Raw genomic sequence first — 21,744 nt, forward strand, 5'->3', positions numbered from 1 at the left:
TCCCTTCCCCAAGGTCATTCCAAGACCAGCCTCTACATGGAGCAAGTCTGCGCGGGATGGGTGAGAAAGGAGGAAGATTATCAAAGGGATTCTATGAGGCAGTGGTACCACAGATGTAATAAAAGAACAAATAGCAGGGAATTAAAAGATATTTTGTAGTCTGAGTCCAGCCGGACCACGCTGAGCCACCATAAAAGGTTTGCTGCTGCTCCGACCCACCGCAATTTAATTGATTTGATTTAAATTCTTTGAAGAAGAAGTGGATAACGAATAATGAGGCAAACAGGATTGTAATGCAAATGAAAGAGATGAAAGATGGCTTCAGGGAGACGGCTCTTGAAGGTCAGAGACTAACGCAAAGCTGCTTCTGGTCACTCATTCAAACATTAATGAGGCTGTGTTCCTCCAGATGCCTTTGATGGATGGAGGGACGGCTCCGGAGGCAAATGCTGTGCTGATGTCTGGCCTTTATTCTCCTCGCTCTAAGCGGATCATCCCCTTGCAGTGGTGAGGAGGATTTTACCTGGCGCGTTGTAAGGACTTGGGTTTCTGCTGCCCATGTTTCACTGGGTAAGCAGACTTCTTAATTGGGTTTTTCCAGATACTCCGATGGAGACTCTAACTTCAGAATTAATTAACTTCGCTATCAAAAGCTGAGTCATTTGTCACAATGGTTTTGTCATTAGCTCCCATAATTAAGGAAAGTGTCACAAAACCAAATGTTTCACTTACACAAGCCAGGATAACGGAAGCTCAGGAGCATTTCCGACACGCTGGGAATGGGCACGTCAGCGAAGCTGGGGAGGGGCTCGACCGGCCGCCCCAAAACATGGGAGACCTTCCTGGTACGGCCCCACAGACCGCCCTGTCCTCCAGCTCACCCTGCCCGCGGCCGGGGGCTCTGGGGGAGCAGCAGAGAGGCAGCGGGGGGACAGACCATGACTGTCCAGCCTCGAGGGCAGACACTGGGGGTACGCGGGCAGTGCTGGGGCCAGTCAAGCCCTGCGGTTTTCCCACCTCTATGCGAGTCGGGGTGGTCCCCAGTGACCGCCAGCTGCGCCAGGTGGGAGAGACGAGGACATCTTCTTGCTGAAGGCTTAGCTGAAGTCCCCGAAGGGAGAAGGAAACGCCCTTCCTAACATGCTTACTGGCTTTCACAAGGGCGCTTCCTAAAAAAGCAAATTTCCTCAATGGAGAAAAGCAGGTGTGCGCCCTGCAGCTTTCCGTGCAAGCAAGCAGAAAGGTGCGTAATGGTGCGCTCGGCCAGGAAATCCTTCGCAGCCGCGTTAGGAGCACGTGCAGACGCTGGGGGATTTGCAGAGTCCCGACCCTCTGGGCCTGCTGCTCCCCTGCCCTCGCTGCAGCGGCAGGGCAAGGCTGTGCAAAGCACCCGCAGAGGATCCACCTGGCACCCGAGCTCCCTGGATCCAGCCAGCTCACCCCCCGCACCCCTGCGTGACTCACAGGGACTGGGAACCAATGTTCACGGGGTGGTGGGAAGAGCATCTGCAATAGTGTTAATTAACTCATCTTAATTAGCAATTAACTAAAGATACAAACAACCTACACCTTCCCTCCCCCTCCCCATTGGTCTATAGGTATCTTTAAGTGCAGCCACCGCTGCAGGTCTCCAGTCCAGGACCTGCATTCAGGGAGGCTCCATTTGCTAATATTCTCTAGCCGTACAGATATGCATCTTTTTACAGGAAAGCTGCAACATCTCAACATCTGCTGCTGTAACAGGGCTCGGTGGGGACCCTCTGGGTGACCACGCAGGCGGCCAACAGCTGGAACCGGTTGCCGATTGCTGGGGATCCCATGGCACACCCAGCCCACCGGCTCGCCCTCTGCACACCACCCAAGTCTTGCGGGCAAATGAAGTCAAGCTCTCAGGGTTTCTTTAAAATTATATATTTTATTTTTTCATACATGCAGCAAATAGAATAAAGAGTATATGCCCATCTAAAAGGAGGTCTTTATGAGAATTTCTGACAACACACAGCAGGTAGTCTAGGATGTAGAAAAGTCATCAAATACTTGCAGGTGAAATCAAATTCACAAACACAAACTGTTCAACAATAAACATTTTCTTTTTTTTTTTTTTTTCCTTAATTGCCACTTTGAACGTGATCAGAAATAAACAGCTTGGATAACACTGCCATGCATGGAGCAAGATGCTTGTTGCTTCTTTTGCTGTTGCAGGCTCAGTGGCTCATCTGCTTCTGCAAAAGCAGAGAAGCCGCAGCACTTAGTATGAGTTAGTTCCACACTCCAGATGTTAAGCCCTACCTTTTGAACAGCTAGATCCTTGCACTCTGCGCTGGAAACCACCCTAGTTCTTCACTTGTATTAGAGCTCCCAGGATTCACAATCATCAGAGCATACCTACTGCCCAGAGTGCTCGCTCATCTTCCTATCTTTGAGTCTACCTATACGGGTTGGCCGCTATGCAAACTTGCATTTATTTATTAAATGGATCAATAACTCCTTTGGTGATGGCTCTTTCATCAAGAGAAGGCTGCGCAGATGTCCAGCCAGGGGAGATAAGAGCAGCAGCAGCAGGTCCCCATCGCCACGTGCAAATGGCACCGCACTGGGGCAGTCCCTCAGCACGCACTGGCTGGAGAGCAGCTACGTTTGGGCTGTGCAGACTCGCCCTGAACTGCTGTGTGACAGCTGGGTTGGGACCAGCTGTATCCCAAACAGCCATGTGCAGCTGCAGGACAGCAGAGTCGGAGAGGATCGGGGCTTCCAACCCCCCCCGCGCCTGCCCACAGCCCTCAGCAGTGTCCTGCAGACCGCCCGGACCAGGCGATTCCTCAGGCTGAGCCCAGCAGCCAGCCCTGGCTCTGCCCCTGACCTCGGGCAGGTCCCTGCTCAGGCTCTCCTCTACTCCCTCCGCTATTCCGCTGTCCCCGTGTGCCATGCAAGCTCTCCAGCGGCGCTCCGCCGCTGCGGGCACCCGGCAGCCTCGCCACCGCTCCCCAGCTCAAGCCGGGCTGTGCTTTACACCAGGAACACGGACAAACAGCCGCAGTCCTCTCTCCTTTTCTTTGGCAAAATGTCCAAGTGAAAGACTAGGGCACGCCCAGGGAGCACCGGCATTTGCAGCCCTAACATCCCTGCAGACAGGAATGGGAATCTGGTCCTGCACCAAGGTATCCTGGTGTATTTCCAAATGTCAGCACTGGGAACAAAATCCTTAGCCAGTGGGTAAACGCAAGCCGTTACTTCTTCGCCTCTACGAGCCTCAGCCCTCCTGCCCCGTGTGTCCACACAGCACGCGGTCTCCTTCGCAAAGCCCGCGCTGCTGCCCAGCCCCCCGGCTGGGTGCAGGAGCCGTCCAGGTTCTGCTGCCCGGAGCAGCCGCCGCAGCCCCGGCTGCAGCCGCCGACCAGCAGCAAAGGGGCCAACACCGCCCCGGGGGGGGGGACACACTGCCTAATCCATCCTGCCCCCCAGGGAACCACCTGAGGAGCCTGAACCCCACTTACCTGCAGCGTTCAGGTATAATCCAGCTCGGGAGAAAGAGTCAGGAGTTGCCATCCTGGGCAGGTGGGGTGAGTGGATGTCCTGCCTCCCTCCTCCTGCCTCACCTGGGGAGGTGCGGGGCTCTGGCTCCCACCCTGCCACCGCCGGACCCCACGGCCCATCCCACTGCAGCCAGGCTGCTCAGTGTAGGACACCGGACTTGCCCCCAAACCCCCTCCAGCACGCAGTCGAGCGGTCAGGGTGCACCCTGCAAGCCCCTGGGGATTTTTCTCTCCTCTGCATCTGCAGGCTGAGATGCCTCCTCTGTCCCCCAGAGCACCCTTCTCCTGTCTCACCTGCTGCTCGCTCACCCTGTTCCCTTGTCCCCCCCGGCACTGCCCTGCTGCACAGTGGGTGCAAGCGTGCTGGCAGCATGCTCCAGTATCGCTTTACTGGGCTTTATCCTTGCATCAGAGCACCTGGGGACTGACTAACAGGGCTCTCCTGAAGCCCCTCAGCTCTGAGCATCTTCCTGAAGCGCTGCTTTCCCCATCCAATAGTGAAGATTAAATCATCAAATTACAGCAAACAGTGAGTCAACTGCTGTTGCTCTGCCCTTCCTTGGAAGAGTTTGTACAAATCTCAACGCCTGTGCAGGGCCAGGCATATCCCATTTTACATTTCTCCACAGAAGAAACAGGTCACCTGGAAATAAACCTTGAAATAAGAGTTTGGCAAGTAGCAGAACGGACAACATCAGAAATACTCAAGGTACGAGCTCTGCAGACAGGACCTAGCCTTTTCTAAGCTCTCCCTGGAGCATGGATCTTAACCCTGCAGATCCCGAAGATGACACCGAAGCTGCCTGACGGCACAGCCGAGCATGGCCGGCTGCCGGCCCGGCTTCCCCGCGGGCCCCGTCCGAGGCTGCCCGGCTCGCTCGGCAGTTCAGCAACGCCTGCTCCATGCAGGGGTGTCACCCCAACACATACACAGAAGTCCCAAACAGAAAAGACGTAACTCCCCCCTACCCCCCAGCAGCCCCTGCGTGTAACCACGGCCCCGGGGTGCCCCTCGGCACAGGAGACCCTACAGCAGCATCCTGCACAGACCCTGGGAACGGCTTCAGAGCCGAGGATACGGAAATGAAAAACATTCACCACTGAAGTAATACTAATTCTGCAGCGACAGGTTTGAAAGTTACAGTAACGTACATGCTCTGAACATCGACCCTGGTCTGCAGAGGATGGCGAGACGTCTTCTGAAACGTGGAGTTACGAGAACCCTCACCAGAAACCAGCCCGCGGGTGAGGCTTCCCTGGGCTTTGTCTGATGCAGAGTGTCTCATAAACCCTCTCATCAATCTGGCACAATTTGCAGTTTTTCTGGGTTTTTGTTTTGTTTCCTCCAGCCCAGGTCAGTACCCAAGACCATGGACTTGCAGCTCACGTCCCCAGCATGCATGGGGCACTGCCTGCCTGCAATTTAATCACGGGGGGAGGACACCCGGCCGGCTGCTCCCCGGCAGGTGGGACATCAGCTTTAGCTTCTAGCAGCCTTTTTTCCCCAATGAACCATTAAAGGAAGAAAATAATTTCAAAAGGTAGAGTTTGATGTTTATAAAAGATCTACAAACCAGAATTTCCTTTATAGGATTCCTCGTGATTCATAAAATCCCACCCCCATTTTCCCCTATAGGCATGGAGTAATGTGTATTTACATTAGAATTGGTAGTGGTTCAGAAAATATACGTATGGGGGGTTTTTTTGCAAACCCACCAACCTAATGTGTAATAAGAGAGGGATAACAGCCAGTGACTCAAAGGATGCTCACACTCGGGGCTCACCCTGCTGCGAACCCAACAGTGAGTGAGAGTTGCCACCCGGCCAGCGACGGGCAGCCCCTGCCTGCCCCTGCCCTCCCGCATGGCACCGCTGCTGCACACACGGCGTGGCTCTGCCTTACAAACAGCTCCTGGAATTGTCTCTCCTAATTCAGAATTTTTAAAACGATGCAGAAGGTCCTGGATTACTGAATAAAACCCCCAGGAATTTTGGCTGAAATCAGGTAAATCAAGATGCCTGTAAAATTCATGGGGTTTGAGCCTTTAAGATAATAGCAGAGGGTGTAAAGTAGAAAAGTTGCCTTTATAAATAGCCCTCAGTACAGCCCTTTTGTAGCGGGCATATTTTCAGTTGGTAAATTGTAAACCGAGAATATAAACGTGTTTTGTTTTGGTAGAATATTAATATCCTTTACAGAGCTGTTAAATTTCAACAGTGTCTGTGAAAAAACAGGAGAAAGATTTATGAGAGTGCTGACAGAGTGTATCAAAACTGCAAACTGTTCCAGATGTTAAAAAAAAATCCCACCTTTCACTTAGAAAAAGATTTGCTCTGATTTACAAGAACTGGCATGGAATTCTTTTGGAGTCTTAATGCCTGAGTGTAGGAAAGGCCGTATGGCGAGGCGCAGGCTTGCGGGAGGCGAGGGAGGAAGACGGCTTCGGTGAGCCAGGCTGACGGTATATACAATGCATTTAAAAATATATGTCTATAAGCAGACTTTTCCACACTGATCAAATGTATCCATGTCTTGAACAAAAGGCTCCTCTAAGACAAGCTCACAGTCATCGCAAGCTTCAGCACAACGGTTTAAGATATCAACCATGCTTAGCATTCAACAGAAACGATTTGTGAGTAGCTAGGGTCACTGGAATCTCAGCATCCGATTTCAAAAATTACAAAGACTGTAGCAATTTGGTATATTTCTGTTTAAAAACTCTATTAGTCACCACCAACTATAGTTTCTAGAAGCATTACTGACTGTTAACTCGAACCCCAAACATCTCCAGCTAGGGAAACCAAGCTAGCAAGTGACACAGACATAGAAAGGCCTCCTAAAACAAGCGGTCGGCGTGTTTCGCATGAGGGTATGTATGTCTGCACTGCTAATCCCGGAAGACTAGTGTCGGTATGTACAAGGCGATCTGGAGTTTCGGACTGCGAGGAGAGGGCGGGCGGCGGCTGCGCCGCGACTACACGTTAATGACAAACTCGGGGTTAGTGTAGGAGAATCCAGCAAACTCGTTCTGGTCCAAGTTCATGATGAAGAGTTTGTCCGTGGGCGTGAGCTCCACCGGCTGCCGGGTGAACTCTTTGTCGAAGTTGGAAGTGTCTCGTTTGTCCTTCTGTTAAATGGAAAGCACAGAGTTAAAACGTGGCAAAGGGGGGAGCACAAGCGAGCGAGCGAGCGGTGGCAGCACCCAAGGGTGCACGGCCGGGAGAGCTCTGCTGTCCCTGGGCTTCGCGCCCGGCACTCGAGATCTCCACACCGGTTTCTAAAGCCACCGCCGATGAGGAACACGCACCCAGAGAGGCAGCGGCAGCCCCTGTACAATAGAAGCGACCCCACACCGCGGGCAGGAAGAGAAGAACACCAGTTTAACGCCTTGAAACACACAACCAGACAGTAAAGGGACACGGTGTGAGCACGGGGCGTCGGGGAGGGCTGTGGTGCTCCCAGGCCAAGCGTCCCTCCTCTCCTGGCCGCTGCAAAAGAGAGCAACAGAGCAGTTTCTTGGCATGCAAAACCGCCACTGCAAACAGAGATTCACAATACACAGGAGGAAGGAGCCTGGAGGAAGCAACATGCCTCGAAATGGAAGTAAACATTCAATACGATTTCAAAATTTGCACAAAATAAGCAGCTGTAAGAGCTCCTCTTGCTTTAAGCTTGATGTTTTAAAATTATGCTACGATATGGCATTGACCAATGCAGTGTTTTATTGATTTGAGGATGTGATTTGCTCCAGGATTGTATATAGAAAATATACAGTAGTTCAAAACCTCAAAGAATGAAAATTCCACATATGCAAGCTTTTATCATTTTAATTTCATAAGAAGAACAACTTCACAGCTACATCCAACCCAAAAAAGAAGAAAGCAAAGTTAGTCACGATTAGTGCTGGTAACCTGCTATTGGCACTGCAGATCCCATCAGTTGGGAACGCTTGGGCCATTTTTGTAAATGGGTGTGCATCAGAGATTGTCCAATTAAGGTACGTTCTGGCTGCGGGAGGTTACAGTGCCTTGGCTAAATGGGAAACCGGAGCGCTGAAGATACAACATAAGCACCCAGGATCCTTCATCAGTAAAGAAAGCCTGTAGAGGGACGCCCTGCTCCCTGCAGCGCGGCAGCCGGGCAGCCCATGGGCTGGGACCTGCTCTGCTTTGTCTCGTTATTAAAGCAAGCAGGGACAAAAGACTTTCCCCATCTCTTCTTCTGTGTCTCTATGTAGGAGCTTAAATGAGACGGGAGCGCAGTAATTCGCAGTCTTCTCCCAGTGTTTCCAACTACCTGTAAAGGCTGCGTGGGGCTGGGGTGCTGCCGGGGTGATGGGTGGGGGACCCGCAGCATCGCCCCGTGGCCGGACAAGCCTCAATGCAGGGCAGTGCTCTTTCCACCGCTTTTTCATTTTCAGTAGCGGGCAGAGCCGCCCACACGCCCCGACTCCGTGCTGGAGGTGACCTTCCCCTGACGTGACACTGGCAGGTCCCCATCACAAATTTGGTGCCTCGTAGAAACCTGCAAAATCGTCTTTTTATTTTTTCCGACCCTGCCGTTGAACCGAGGCCCCCGCAGTGCCGGGAGCTTGCCCGCGCTCTGCTACGATGGAAGATTTCCAACCCTGGCTCACGGCAGAGGGGCCCGAGGGGGAATTGCAGGGGGGTCCCGCCGCCCTCACACCCCTGCTGCTCACGGCCACCGGCCGCGGGGGGGGACAACGCAGGACCGGTCTGCACCCCCGCCCCGCTCCCTCCCGCCGCGGTCATCCTCCCCGCTGCTCCGTACTGATGAAGCACCCGGCGGGCGATATGTTGCGTCCTCACCGCAGCACCTCTCGTCCCACCGGCTGCCGGCAGAGCTGTCGGCACCTTCACACCTCAAGCAGGAGCATGGCCAGAACAGGGCTGAGAGCCAGGTCGTCCCTGCCCTCCTCCCGCCAGCCCGGCCAGGCCACGAGCTCCACATCACAACTGCGGCCGGATCGAGCCTCTGGAGATGAGCCCCAATGCCAGCAGCGGACCACGACCTCCGTGGCCCCTCGGAGACTCCACGTGCCACAGGAGGCATCCCATCGGGACAGCTTCAGCCTTGCGGGGGGTAAGACCAGAGAGCAAAGAGAGCCAAGGGTGGTTGAGAGGAGACGAGGTGGGAAGAAAAATGGGACTGGAGCTCAAGGAACAACGAGAGAAAAGCCAGAAGAGCCAGGACATGCCGTCAAGCCAGCGGTGCTCAGGGCTCCAGCAGCCCGACCTGCCGGCGCCCGCGGGTCCCAGCCTGTCCCAAGCAGGAGCTGGGTCTCTGCCTTCGCTGTCGGACAAGAGACACTCAGGAGCCAGCACAGTCCCTGCAGGGCTCCTCTGCCCAGCACGGATAAGGAAGAAGAGGTGGATTTGGGGGCACAGAGCAGGAGCGGGGAAGGGCAGACGGGGTGAAGGAGATGACTTCGGGTGCAGAGTTCTGCCAGGCAAAGGGTGAAGCGGTCGAAATGCAAGTGTAAGCCCACCTCGATGGAAGGCAGCGTCCCCCCTGGGACGAGAGGGGCTGGTGCGGAGCCATGGAAGAGCAGAGACACTGCCCTTCGCTGCCAAGAGGCCATTTCGAAGCAGTTGCACAGGGGCTCTCTCTTGCAGCCCCAGCACGTGCGGAAGGAAGGAGCCGACGCTGGCACCAGGCTCCTGCCCCGCTCCCGGAGGGATGCTGAGCTGACCAAATGGTTCCTGAAGGCCACGTCCACCCAAACCAACGTGTGCCAAGAAAACACCGTCCTACTGAGCCAGGAGCTTCTCCCGAGCAGGAATGCTGTGGGATGCTGCAAAGAGAAATGGAATGTCCACATTTGCTGCTGGTGCAAATTGCCACCGCGGTCCCCAGCCCTTCAGAGTGGCCTCTGCTGATGGCACCAGAGAGGGCGAGTGCTCAGCCTGGGAGCCCTCGGGTGAGCAAAACCTCCTGCTGCTTTTCGGCAGCAGAAAGCTCTGGCAAAGGCTGTGACGTGCCTGGGAGGGGGCTCAGGGCAGCCCATCTCCCCCTGCACAGCGTCCTCCAGCAGCTTCCCCCCCCCAGCTCCTCCAGGGGCTCGGCAGGAAAGCGCAGCACCAGGAGGGCCCAGCTGTGAGCGCAGCGAAGCGGGGTTTGCTGACTTCTTACCTTGAATTTTGTCTGAAATTGGTGGCAATTTGGCCTCTGTCAAAGATGATGAATAGCCTGGGAGCAGGTGGGGAAAGGCTACGTGGATCTGGTAAACAGAGAGAGGGGAAGGCAGGGGAAATTCAAGGCTGAAAACGCCTCCAGCAAAGGGCTAATTGACTCTGGGAGGTGATGAGGAGCAGGGAAGGGATGGCGTGGCGGAGGCACCGGGGCAGTGTGCCCGCAGAGCACGTCTGGCCCAGAACAGCATTTGTGCCCGGACCAGAGGGGACGGGAATCCTCCCCGACCACCGCCGCCGAGCCCCAGCCCCGTGGCAGAGCTCCGCTCCGGGGCTGCACGGGCAGAGCTCGCCGGAGAGCAGCTCCTGCCGGCGCTGCCGTTTGGTGCCTTTCAGAACGATCCCGCAGAGTTCAGAACCGCAGCAATTCAGCTGAAGCGGATTTCCAAAGACAGAAGGGAAATTCTGCATGCGCTCAGGAGAAGGGAAGTTAGCAGGAACCTGTAATCCCTCTTTAGCTGAAACTGCCAATTGCTTTTAACAACTGCTCCTCTGAGAGCACACAGGCAGGGCGATGAGTCACCGACACACAGCGCTGCCTCGCCGAGAGCCTTGCCTCTGCAGTCTCCAGAAATCCGAAGCGCATGCCGCAGTTGTCTCTGTTCAAGGCATTTAAAGAGATTCCCAAGCGGCAGAGCTCTGCTCGCCTCGGCAGCACCCCGCGGGAGGGCCGTCCTGACACCTCAAATCATCCTTCCTCCGAGGGACATCGGACAGAAACTCCTTTCCCTGTCCGTGTTTGAGCGCACGAGTGAGCAGGGTCGCCGGCTGCGCATCACGAGCTGGTGCAGAGGACACGCAGGCGTTCGCTCTCCGCTTGGAAGATGCTTCCAGTACGTCGCACCTCGGTTTGGGGACAAACGCTGCAGAGGACGAACGGGCCGCGGCTCCGCCGGCGGTGCAGGAGGCTGCGTTGTGATGTGGGCTGCTGCCTGCGCTGCTGCCTGCGCTGCTGCCTGCGCTGCTCTCCCAGGCAGCTCTGGGGACCCACCGTGCCCCCGAGCCAGCATCCCCGAGCGGCCGGGGCAGCTTCCAGCCCTCGGCGCGGTGCAGCCCTGACTGTCGGTGCCTCTGGCATCTCCGAGCCCAGAACTGCAGAAACTCATTATTGCCAAACACATGGAAGTTTCTTGGACATTATTTCTCACTTTTTATTTTATAATCAGTATTGGAAAAAAAAACAATGGCACATTACAACTTAAAGCAGGTTGATACAGTGACAGCCCGTGAACATCTGCAGAATAGTATAAAAGGAAGCTGCATGATTGTTATTGTTTCAAGAGAAATTCACCCTTCCTGAAACGTTTTCTTTGATGCCAGAAACAAAACTTAGGCCATTTAAATATCTAGCGGCATTTTTTAAAAGTAGGACTATTAGTTGAAACAAGTTTCTTTACAAGCTTCATATCAGAATTCACAATACTGTTCAACGTTAAATAGCATCCCATTTGTGTTAATACCATTTTTTGACACATTTAAAGCGCAGGTAACAAACTCGATCAATTGCTTTGGCATTTGAAAAAAAGAAAAAGTTTTGCTATGAGAACCAATGTGTGGTATTTACTAGCGTGACCATGGATTTGAAAGCACCTGCAACAGCTCTTTCAAATTTCCCGCTTACAACTGGATATGTTTCTTTTGATTTAAAAAATGCTACTTAGAAACCGCACAACCAGGAGAAATCTTTGCAAACAGCAGACCTGGCTTCCCTAATAATTTATCACTGCTGCTGAAGACCCAACGCAGAGAACTGCACCTGCCCAAATCCACATATGTACGAGTCTACGGTGGCAAGGGGTGCTGCGGTGGGTTTCAACCGACAGCAGGACAGAGCTACAGAAGGCGGCAGAATCGGCATTTCAGCTCTCTGGAGCAGCTGCTCCGTTTTGGGAGGAGCTGAGCAGCTCAGCCGGCAGCACCCACGCTGCGGGGTGCACGTTCATACTGGGGAAAGGTTTCGTTAAAAACACTTACCTGCCGCTAAGGCTAAGAAGGCTAAATATTAATTTTTCATGATTACATTAAAAGACTAGAAAAAGGGAAGAGCAGGAATTGAAGCGCATGCTGAAAAGATCTCTCCTAATTGTCACAGTTTACACCTCTCCATTTTACCTCTGTTAGAACTGGTTTTATTTTCTAGAAATAAAATGTCACAAAACCACATTTGCAGCTCTTACTGCACATCACCCACCCTTCAGGCACGCCCCAAATGATGTGAAGACACTTTGGGCTTTGAAATATGGTCACTCTAGTAAGAGTACTAAAGAAAAACCACGAATGCAAGTTTTGCAATGGAAAATGTCACCACAACAGCAGCTGGGACTGGATGATAGAGATGCAGGAATGAGATCTAGACAGCTACTTAGCTCTTGGCTTCACGTTTAAAAAACTCAGAGTTAACAAAGGAAAATCCTTCGAATTCTGACTGGTCAATGTTCCTGATGACTTCCTGGTCAGGAGGTGTTAAGACGGGTGGATGGCGAGTGAAAAACCGGTCGAAGTTTTCAGCATTGCGTCCACACTATGAGAGGGGAAGAAAAGAACGTATGGTGGGTGGAGAAAGAAGCGTGCGGGACGAGGCTGCAGCCACCCGCCCAGCCTCGCCGCGCGCCGCCGCTTATCTCGGTGCAGCAATGGCAGAAAAGAAAAAGGTGCAAAATACTTATGAGCTTTGTTAGTCACAAGGCGATGTTATCTCATGGCGCAGCCAGAGACCGGCAAAACCGTCCGGCTGCACCATGGCAAGTAATTGCAGAAGAGGAATGAGATGGGAGTGCAATTACTTGCTGTCGTTCCCTGCCTACACGCAGCACTGTACCTTCTCTCAGGCTACGCCACGCACACGGCGGCTTCTTCTGAAAGACCCCTGCGGCTTCACCTGCTCGGTCATCCCTCCTTCCCCGGGAGCGGGACGCTTTCGTCATGTCTGGACTGCTTAGAGGCTTCCCCTTGCCCCTGCTCAAGGAGAGAGCTTCTCACCTTCCGCAGAGCTCTTGTAACCTGCTGCTGGCCGAATGCTTAATGCAGGCACTTGTGCCTGGGAATTTCCAGGGCTGCTCCGTCCCTTCCCGACGTGCCCGTCAGACTCTGACGGTCCACGCCGGTGCATGGGGTGCTGCTCGGCCAAGGCAGGCGGGAGCGGGGGCTTTCTGCTGTGTGGCAGCCGGGCTCGCTGCACGGCACCCCCAGAGCTCTCCGCTGCAACTGGGCAAGGCTGGCTAACCCTAAAAACCCTGCTCACAGCGACGTTTTTCTCTCTTGTCCCTGAAGGCAGCTCGTGACAACCCCTATGTCGGGTGAGGCAGGAGTCCCAGAGCACCGGCGAGCTCTCTGCAGCCAGCAAAGCTGGACGAGAGAAGAACGCAAAAGCTCTGGAGTCCGGGTGACCGCTGCCCTGGCTGGCACGGCACTGCGGGACAGGAAAACCCGGGGCCTGGAAAGCACCCGAGAGTGCCAGACCCTCATCGGGGGTCGGCCAGCACCCATCGCTCCCGGGCTGCCGTGGAGCAGGAGCCCTGGGCAGCAGCCGAGGACCCGGCTGGCTGTGCTGCAGTCTCTGCAGCGAAAGAGGGAGGTCGGGAGCAGGGAGACATGCCAAATGCCTTATTTAATTTTCTTAGCCATCAAAACAAGGGTCCTGTAACTTCCCGTGCTGCAAGTCATGATTTAATATAATAATAATAGCAATAGCTAATAACAGGTGGATACCAGGTCACTGCAGCAGCTACAAATTGTGCTCAATTACTACCTATCACACGCATGTCACATCCCTATGAACTGCATGTAATGGCTTTGCTCTAATGGCTGGTGAACTCTCCCTCCTATTGGAGCTGCCACACAACTGATGCTCTCCTGGCCCTCTTTTCTCCGACGAGATGCAGAAGCCAGCATCTCCCAGTCCCTCAGTTCTCTCCTTCCATTTCCCCATGGAGAACATATGCTTCAAGTGCTGGGAAAATTTTTCCTGGTATTTAACTTTCATTTGCTAAGGAAACAGATTTACATTTTTAATAAACGTCAGACTAAATATAATAAAATATTAAAGACAAATACATGTAAACTTCAACATTTCCCAGTTCCTTCCTCTGCCAGAGAGGAGGTTTCAGCGAAGACGTGAACATCCATCAGCCTCCAACGGCATGTTTCTTTGGCAGCTCTTATATGTTCTTACAGTGCCAAGTGAGACACTTCTTATCCTCAAGTCTCTAAAAAAAGTTCAATGGGTAACATTTGAGTCAATTTAACTCTAGTTACTGCTGTGCTGAAGCCTCTGAGCCCATCCCTCCCTCTCATATTTTGTAAGGCCACGTCTCAACCTACAGCATATTTCTAGTCTGGATTTGTCAAGCTTCTGCTCCCAAGCGCATCTCCTGTCCGTCACCCTGAGCTCAGCATGGTTTCGAACTCAGCACTCAAACTTACTCAGAGACCTCAGAGGCAGTTTTCTCCCCCTGCATCTCTTCTGGGCTGCCGCAGTCACACACGCTGCAGCCCCAGCCCCGGTGAACACAGCTCCTGCCTCCGGCCCCACGGCTGAGCCCGCAGCTGAGCCCAGGCAAGAGCACTTGGTGTGGTAGGTCACCATGTGGTTTGCTCTTTTTTAAGTATTTTGATGCAAAAATGAGTTGGTGCTGCCCAGGGGAGGAGTTAGGCAAAAAAAAATTTAAAAAAAATAAAAAATCCAAAGACAAACAAAATCCCCCCAAACCAAACATGCAAACACAGTGCAAACCAGTTCACCAGGAGGGTACTGAAGATGAGGGCTTCCCAAAATGAGCCTGAGAAGCCTTTTCATGCAGCCTATGAAGAGCATCGCGTTGGTGGGGGAAAACCTGCCGCAGCTGCCCTCGGCCGTGGTCCCAGCATGATGCCATCCACATTGTGGCCCTCCAGAAACAACTTTTTGGAAATCCCTGATTTCAAACACACAGACCCAAGTGGAAAATGACCTCTCCAGAGAAACGGTATGGGTCCCCGCACCAGAAAACACAGAGCCCGGGTCAAATTAACAACAGAAACCCAGTAAGGAGATGGAGAATGAAGACACAAGCGCAGCGAGCAGACTGGCAGACACACAGCTCGGGAGCTACTCTCTAGAGAAAGCCCAAGTTCTTGTACCTTGCCAATCCCTGACTGCTGTACGGACCCATCCCGAGGCAATTCTCCGCATCTCTTCTTCTGTCCAAGCACCTCATTCCTGCGGGCAGCAGGCAGGTGCAAGCCAAGAGGGACGTGCCCATCTCCTGGGCAGGCGGAGGCTCGGCATCACACGAAGAACTGGCCAAACTGGGACCTGCTGGTTACCTTCCCCTCGCGGTTACTCCAGCCGTACCCGCGCTCCCCGTCCGCAGGTCACGTCTGATCCCGGCCCGCTGTCTCTGCTGAGGCCGGGAGCTGTTGGAAAGCAGCACCCCAGCCGTGCTGGGGGACAGAGGCGGGGGCAGCCGAGCCCCCCCCGCCCCTCCCCGGGGGAAGCGCTCCTGGGGGATGCTTACGCCAGGCACCGTGTCACCGGCGGGCTCAAAGGCTGACAGATACCCCTCTCTCCAGTGCAGCAGGACAGCGGCAAGGTTCACAGATGTCCAGAAACGAAGAGCGAGGTTCTCTCCAGATGAGCTGACAATTCCCACCATGAGGAATTTGACCAAGACCTGTCACAGCTCCAGTTTTTTGGGAAGAGCTGGTCGCTGCTCCAGACCACGCAATCAAGTACAGCTTTAGAGTCTTGCAAAAGTAAGTTTTAGATGTTTGACAAGTCAGCAACAGCCAAATGCCTTCCTGAAAGCCATCCTATTAGCATCAAAATAGAAAATAAATTCCCCAAATTGAAGTTGCCAGTTCCACAAAGCCTGGAAGCTAAAGTCATGAAACAAAGAGACAGGGGCTTTTCGAGGCCACGTTGTCCCTAGTCTTCCCCTTCAGTGCCGGGATAAAATAAACTATGAGCAAGATTACTGGGAAAGTCTGCAGTGCTTAAGGTTATCAGTGCAGTAACACAGAACATAGCAGGGTTTACCTGGTAATAAGCTGCTCACCTGCACGTTCTATCAACTCCATATACAGTGAAAGCCTTACAGTGCTCTGAAAATATAGCTGTCATTGCCTATTAGCTTCATGAGATCTCGGTGGAGACATGCAAGGCACTTCATGTGAAATGTCTGACAGCCCTAGCCGCCTTTTTGCTATAAAGAAATGTGCTGTCTCTTAAAAAAAAAAAAAAAAAAAAATCAAACAAGAGCAACCCCATCAAACATTTAAAAACTAATCCTTGTGAAATGCTTCCAGTTATAGGGATAGAAAATACAAATATATTTTTAATATGTATGTTGGCAAGGAATAATTCTCATCATAATGAAATAAGGCAAGAATATGTGGATGGAAAATTTTAGAAGTTGCATCTATCCATAGTATTTCATACCCAGCTTTGTGAGGTTTGCAGACTTTCTGTTTGGATGCATAAGAACTTGTCATTATCAGCAAACCAATCAGCATATCCTCCCCTTTGGGAACTTTCACAGGGATAAAATATATACTTTAAGGCTGGAAATTGTCTTTGGGTTTATAGGAGCCACGTCCAAGCCCAAGCCCAAGGTCTAAAGGCTGTGACCATGCCTCTGTGCTGTCCTGCCACCCCCACGATGCCACAGGCAGCCACTGGCTCTCGGGAACGTGGCAGGTTTTATTCCAGTGGCCAAAGCCCAACACTGCTGGAGTTTCAGATGCAAGATCTGGCCCACATTGTGCTAAGAGAGAGCAAGAAGGATCCATGCCGCTCCGGACGGCAAATGGTCGCTCTCTGCAGGAGCACCATCTTTAAAGCTTCCGAAATTAAGTTCCTCTTTAAAGGACGGGAAACATGCTGTATGAATTTTTACATTTATCTAAAGCCATGTTGTGAAAAATCTGCCTCATTTTAGTACTATATTAATGTACAGGCATCACTCCATCCTGAATGGAGAAAGGGGGAGGGTGGGAATTTATATCTTACATAAATCCCCAATGTGTCCTGTCTAATATTTATAGCCAGCATAGAATGACTTTTTTTTTCAAGCTGCAGAAATAAAACTGTCAGCTTAGAAGATAGCCTTTTTATTTTATCAGTTTCTAGCTTGATTTCAAATAGAGAAAAAAGGCATAATAAAATATTTTCCATTGATCCCTGAGATGCAATCAAAGATCATAAAAAGCCGAGGATGGCTGTTCTCCTGCTGCGACGAAGCCCTTGCTCCCAAGGAGCCGAGGAGAAGCGGTGGGCTGAACGCACCCTCGATTTCCCATTCTTCTGGCCCAAACCAGTGGTACAGCCACAATCCCACTGGCCGCCCAGGCATCTCTTGGGCAAGTCTGACCTTCCTGGTGCTGCGCTGGGTTAGAAACCTGGCTCTTGCCCCCTGAGGGAGGATCAGGGCTCTCTGACACTTCTGGAAACAGATGCACCCTGTTTGGGGGAATTTGGCTCGCAGCATGAACCTGGGGCCACACCGAGGGCCCCTTTGCGCTGGTCAGGGTGAACAGGGAACAAAGGCGCTTTTTGTTCGTAAGTGTTTGGCTAACGATCCCAGACCGCAGCTCAGGATGCTCCAGCGTGCATTCATCCTTGCTCCGAGCAAAGGCTGAGAGCGTTTGCTGCAAGGGTTTTCTGATGTACGGCCCTGGCTTTCATCTACCTCCCATGAACAAAGCCAAGCTTCTTCCCAATGTACTGAGAATATTGCCAGAATAATCAGAGGGGAATCTCAGAGAAAGTCTTTACGGGACCCTGAGGCTACCAGAGCAAATCTTGACTCAATTACAAGAGGAGATGTTTAACCTCAACACATTCGGCCGCCTCTCCACGGCATGCTCCTGCCCACTGTTGGCCCCCTCAATCCTTACATCTCATCTAATTAGGAAATTACTTATGCAAACACCTGAACTCACCTCGCAAAGACTGAAACTAAGGCTACAAAAATGCACATACAGGATAACTGGAGTTTTCACGCGTCCAGGTCTATAAAAGGCGTTTCAATATTAATTCAAAGCAGTTAGAAGAAAATTAATTTATGTAATTAAAAATTATTAGATTAAAAGCAATTTTTTAAACCCCTGTCCTGTTGTGAGTAATCCTGTGCTCTGCCGTGTGATTTCAATGCTTTCAAAATGAGGAGACTTTTCAAATCACTAGGCTTTATGTAAAGTAAAGGAGTAATTAGATACCAAAAACAATAATTATCTCAATGAGAGACAGAGAAAGCAGGCAAGTGTAAATACACTTCCCAGGGTACATGCAGACCCACGAAAGGAATTGTTATGCACAAGCCAAACCACGAAGCAGCCAAGCGCAGCCCCATGTCAAAACCGCCGAGTTTCTGCACACCAAAGACAACCCAGACTCTGATCTGTCTCGTTACCGTCTCTGTGATAAAGGTTAATCAAGCACAAAGCAGGAAGCAACACATGAGCCCTTGGGAATTTATTTTCAGCTCTGGGTACGCAACACCCAAGCCAGGCAGAGGGCTGAAGCATCCATTTTCCTGTTGGTGTAAAATGCTGCAGGTTTCTGGGAAGCGATGTGAAGCCCTTCCCAGCAAGCAGCCGCTGGGAAGGCACGGAGAGCCCTTGCTTGTACCCACGGTCCCTACCTGCAGAGATGTTACAAAATCATAGAAAGGTGGCAAAAACATTGCGGGTGGGTGCTAGAGAAGAGATAACTAGCAAAGATGCTTCTGCGGAGACTGGGTGTGGGCAGGGGACCACCCCGGCGGGGAGAGGTGCGGAGGCAGCATGTGAGCTGCCCACCGTGCTCACATACGCAAGAGGAGGTTTTGTGCTACTTGAGCAATGAGCAAACATGAATTAATGATACCTTCCGATAAGCAAAATTTGTCAACATGATGCTAAAGACAATTCGGACGGGGCTTTGCTCACCCTTGGCTTGTGTTCATGGGGCTGAAGTGCTCAGGCACTACACGGTGCTGGAGCACAGGAAGGCTGTGGGCATTTTGTGGGCAGATACTGAGCCCACATCTGCATATTATTCTGCATGTTGAAAATTTGGCTTGCAGACAATCTGTAACCTTATCTTTATAGAAGCTAATTAAGAAAAACTAAAAAAAACAGAAAAAAACCCCCAAGACTTAAGCCAAGGTAAAGAGCCAGGCTAGCACAAATCCCCCACTCCAGCAAGTGCTCAAGTCCTGCATGCGTGGCTGAAGGTCAGAAGCAGTAAGCAACGTCTTTCCTCGTGACCCTCCCAAGTACATTGTGAAGGTGCCCAAACCCAGATTTTCATTTCCGTGCTGCTCTGATCTGTGCTCACAGCTGGCATGAAAGGAGCAGCATTTTCCAGCACAGATGCACTGCTGTTGAAATATCAGCTATCAGCAGGTACCTGAGTTGTCTTAATCCTACCTAAATCCTAAATCTACTGCGCCTACCTTTCTATTAATCTTCCTGTCCTATCAAATGGTGAATTTTCCCCATCACCAGCCGTTAGGTGAGATGTTACAGACCGCAGCTTACCGTCCCCCTTCCAAGGTCCAGCATCAAAAGGATTTTTAAGGAAATAAGACATTTAAAGCAGGACAAAAATTGCACATTTTAAAACCAGTAAGAAAGCACTTTTGACAGAATTCAATTGTTTTTAACTGTAAAACACCAAACAACAAACAACGCTATGCCACAACCCAAGGCAAAGAGCATCACTGGGGATCTGCTCAGGAAGAAAGGGCAGATGTAGAGGAGGGGGACAGCAAGAGCTTTGCTAGCAAACGCACACAGAGGCAGGAAACAGCAGGAGTTATGGATTTCAGGAGAAAAGGGCTCTTGCAGAATAAGACCCCCGAAGCCCTGGTGCCAGCTCAGCCCTCCCGATGGGCTCTGGGTGCGGAGCAGCATCCTTGCCACGGCTGGAGCTCGCAGACCACCCACCCCGTGTCTCAGCATCCTTTGCACAAAGGTCGGATCCCACCCTAAGCCCACACACATCATGGTGTGTACAAACAGCCCCAAACACTTTTGCACTATTATACTTTGATATCAAAGTTAATGCCTTCCCGGTAATACCTTCCCTACATGGTCTAATGGCTTGAAGATTCCATTCCATCTGAGGGAAAGGAAAGCAGGCAGCAATTCAGATCTCTTGTGCTAACCATCACCAGCTGCTTCCCAGCAACCTGCATCTCCACATTTCTGAGACAGGCAAGGAGAATGGGACATTTTTCTCTTTGCTGATGCAGAGGGCAGCCCAAGCCCGCGCTGCACAGAAGCAGCGCTCAGCCGTGGAAGTGAAAGGCTCTGAGGACAGTACCCCACATAGTTTCCTGCAAAGGCATCGCTGTACAGGAGTTAAGGTCGTAAAAATACTTGTCTGAAATTAAAATATGCAGCACCAAGTGTATGCCGGGCATCGCTGTCAGACCTAGGGCAAGGAGCAGACCTCGTGGTCGGCAGCCGTTCCCCCATCAATGCTGCATGCCGGGAGGGAGACAAGGCTGCGGAGGCTCCTGCTGAGCCCAGCTAATGGGCGGTTTATTTGTATTTCATCAGTCAAGAAAGGAGCTGTAGAAGGGAAAAGGCTGCTAGAGCAGAGAGGCATTTAGAGGGAGGAGAGCTAAAGGAGCCGAGCACGCTACTCCATGTTTTCCCTGAAAGCGGAGTTCTTCCAAGCACTGAAAGGGTCCCTTCAAAAGAACACGTTTACTGTAAAGCAGAGGAAAACAGACATGTCCAACATTGCTAAGGGCAGTGGGGCAGGGGAAGGCTCAGTTAAGTACATGGAGCATCTCTGGACTCCTGAGTTGTGATCCAACATGATGGATTAAGAGAGCATGCAATGTCCCCACCTTGATCACTGGGCATAAATATCAGTCCATATCAGCCATGTAAATCAGATTTAACTTTGGATTCACAGCTTTCTGTAAAACACCAGTGCCCAACTAGGGCACAGCAGCTAACAGGCACGCAGGAGGTGGAAACACAGGAATAAGCCTATGCCTTAAGGACCTGGACGACCGCGGAGAGACTCAGACATAGCTGTGATCCTGCCAGTCCCAACAGGAGCAAAGAGAAATAGAGAAATCCAGGGAGAGATGTCCCTGTCCCCGAGTCTACGTGGTCACTGCTACCTGTGCATCCTCTCTTGGGAAGGGCAGAGAGACCACGGGCAGAGACGCAGCAAACAACGTGCTCGGGGTCGTACAGGGAAGCCCGAGCTCCGCAGCTCGCAGGCTCGTGCCCTCGTGCTGCTTCAGCATGAACCCCGTACGCAGCAGGCGATGAAACCCGCTTTGTGGCTCAGGCTACACCCCTGCACTGGCACAGGCATTACACGGACAGATGTCACTGCAAAGACAGCTAGACCAAGGAGCAGTCAAGTAGTCTCGTCTTTTTTGACAAATAGCTTTCAGATTACTCATGCCTCCACCTCAGTTTCGCTGCTGGCAGCTTATCTCCCCCTACAGCCTCGCACTCCCAGCACACAGAGCATCTCTCGCGACTAGAACCCATCTTAAAGCACGGCAGAGATGACAGAGAGCAGCCAGGTTCTCCTCACTGCAGAGCTCCTCTCCACCCGCGTCAGCGCCCGCACGCGAGCCAGGCTCCAGCCTTCCACCGCTTTACCTTGGAGAGAAACTGCTGAGTGAAATACAGCTCCGTTGCCAATTCAGACAGACTATGGTGCTGAGCTAGATGTTGAAATAAAGTTTAGATTAAAAAAGAGAGAGACCTGTTCAGCTTAAGAGGAAGAAGGGAGGAAAAAAAAGAACAGAAAGACTGACCACTGGGATAACAGACAGACAGTACTGCAACGCAATTAAATCGGTGAGCTAAACACGTGGTGTTTCTACCCCTGCAAGTCAGAGCGAGACCAGGCGTCCGAGAGCTATCCTTTCACAGCAGTGGTTTGACACGTGCCAAATGCGAGGAGACGCGATCTTCTAGGCAGAGAGACGGTACCTCCGCGCTGCGGGCCGGGCCAGCAGCGCCTGCACGTATGCCTGTGCGTGGGCACCCACGA

General features: G+C 52.0%; 1 protein-coding gene across 4 annotated transcripts in view; it reads right to left on the reverse strand.

The window, feature by feature from the left end:
- Positions 1-1,895: 1,895 nt before the first annotated feature.
- PRKCB (protein kinase C beta) overlaps positions 1,896-21,744 on the reverse strand; it is a 136,737-nt gene continuing 116,888 nt past the window's right edge. For 3 of the 4 annotated variants that reach the window (XM_030002114.1, XM_041120099.1, XM_030002116.1), the window contains one exon: positions 10,873-12,267. In XM_030002114.1, coding sequence (XP_029857974.1) covers positions 12,109-12,267 — 159 coding nt within the window. In that variant the 3' untranslated portion in view covers positions 10,873-12,108. Of the gene's footprint in view, positions 6,662-10,872; positions 12,268-21,744 lie in introns of those variants that run through there. The other variant, XM_030002115.1, reaches the window with a different exon arrangement.

Source organism: Aquila chrysaetos, chromosome 25 (genome assembly GCF_900496995.4).
Source record: "Aquila chrysaetos chrysaetos chromosome 25, bAquChr1.4, whole genome shotgun sequence".
NCBI classification, from domain to species: Eukaryota; Metazoa; Chordata; class Aves; order Accipitriformes; family Accipitridae; genus Aquila; species Aquila chrysaetos.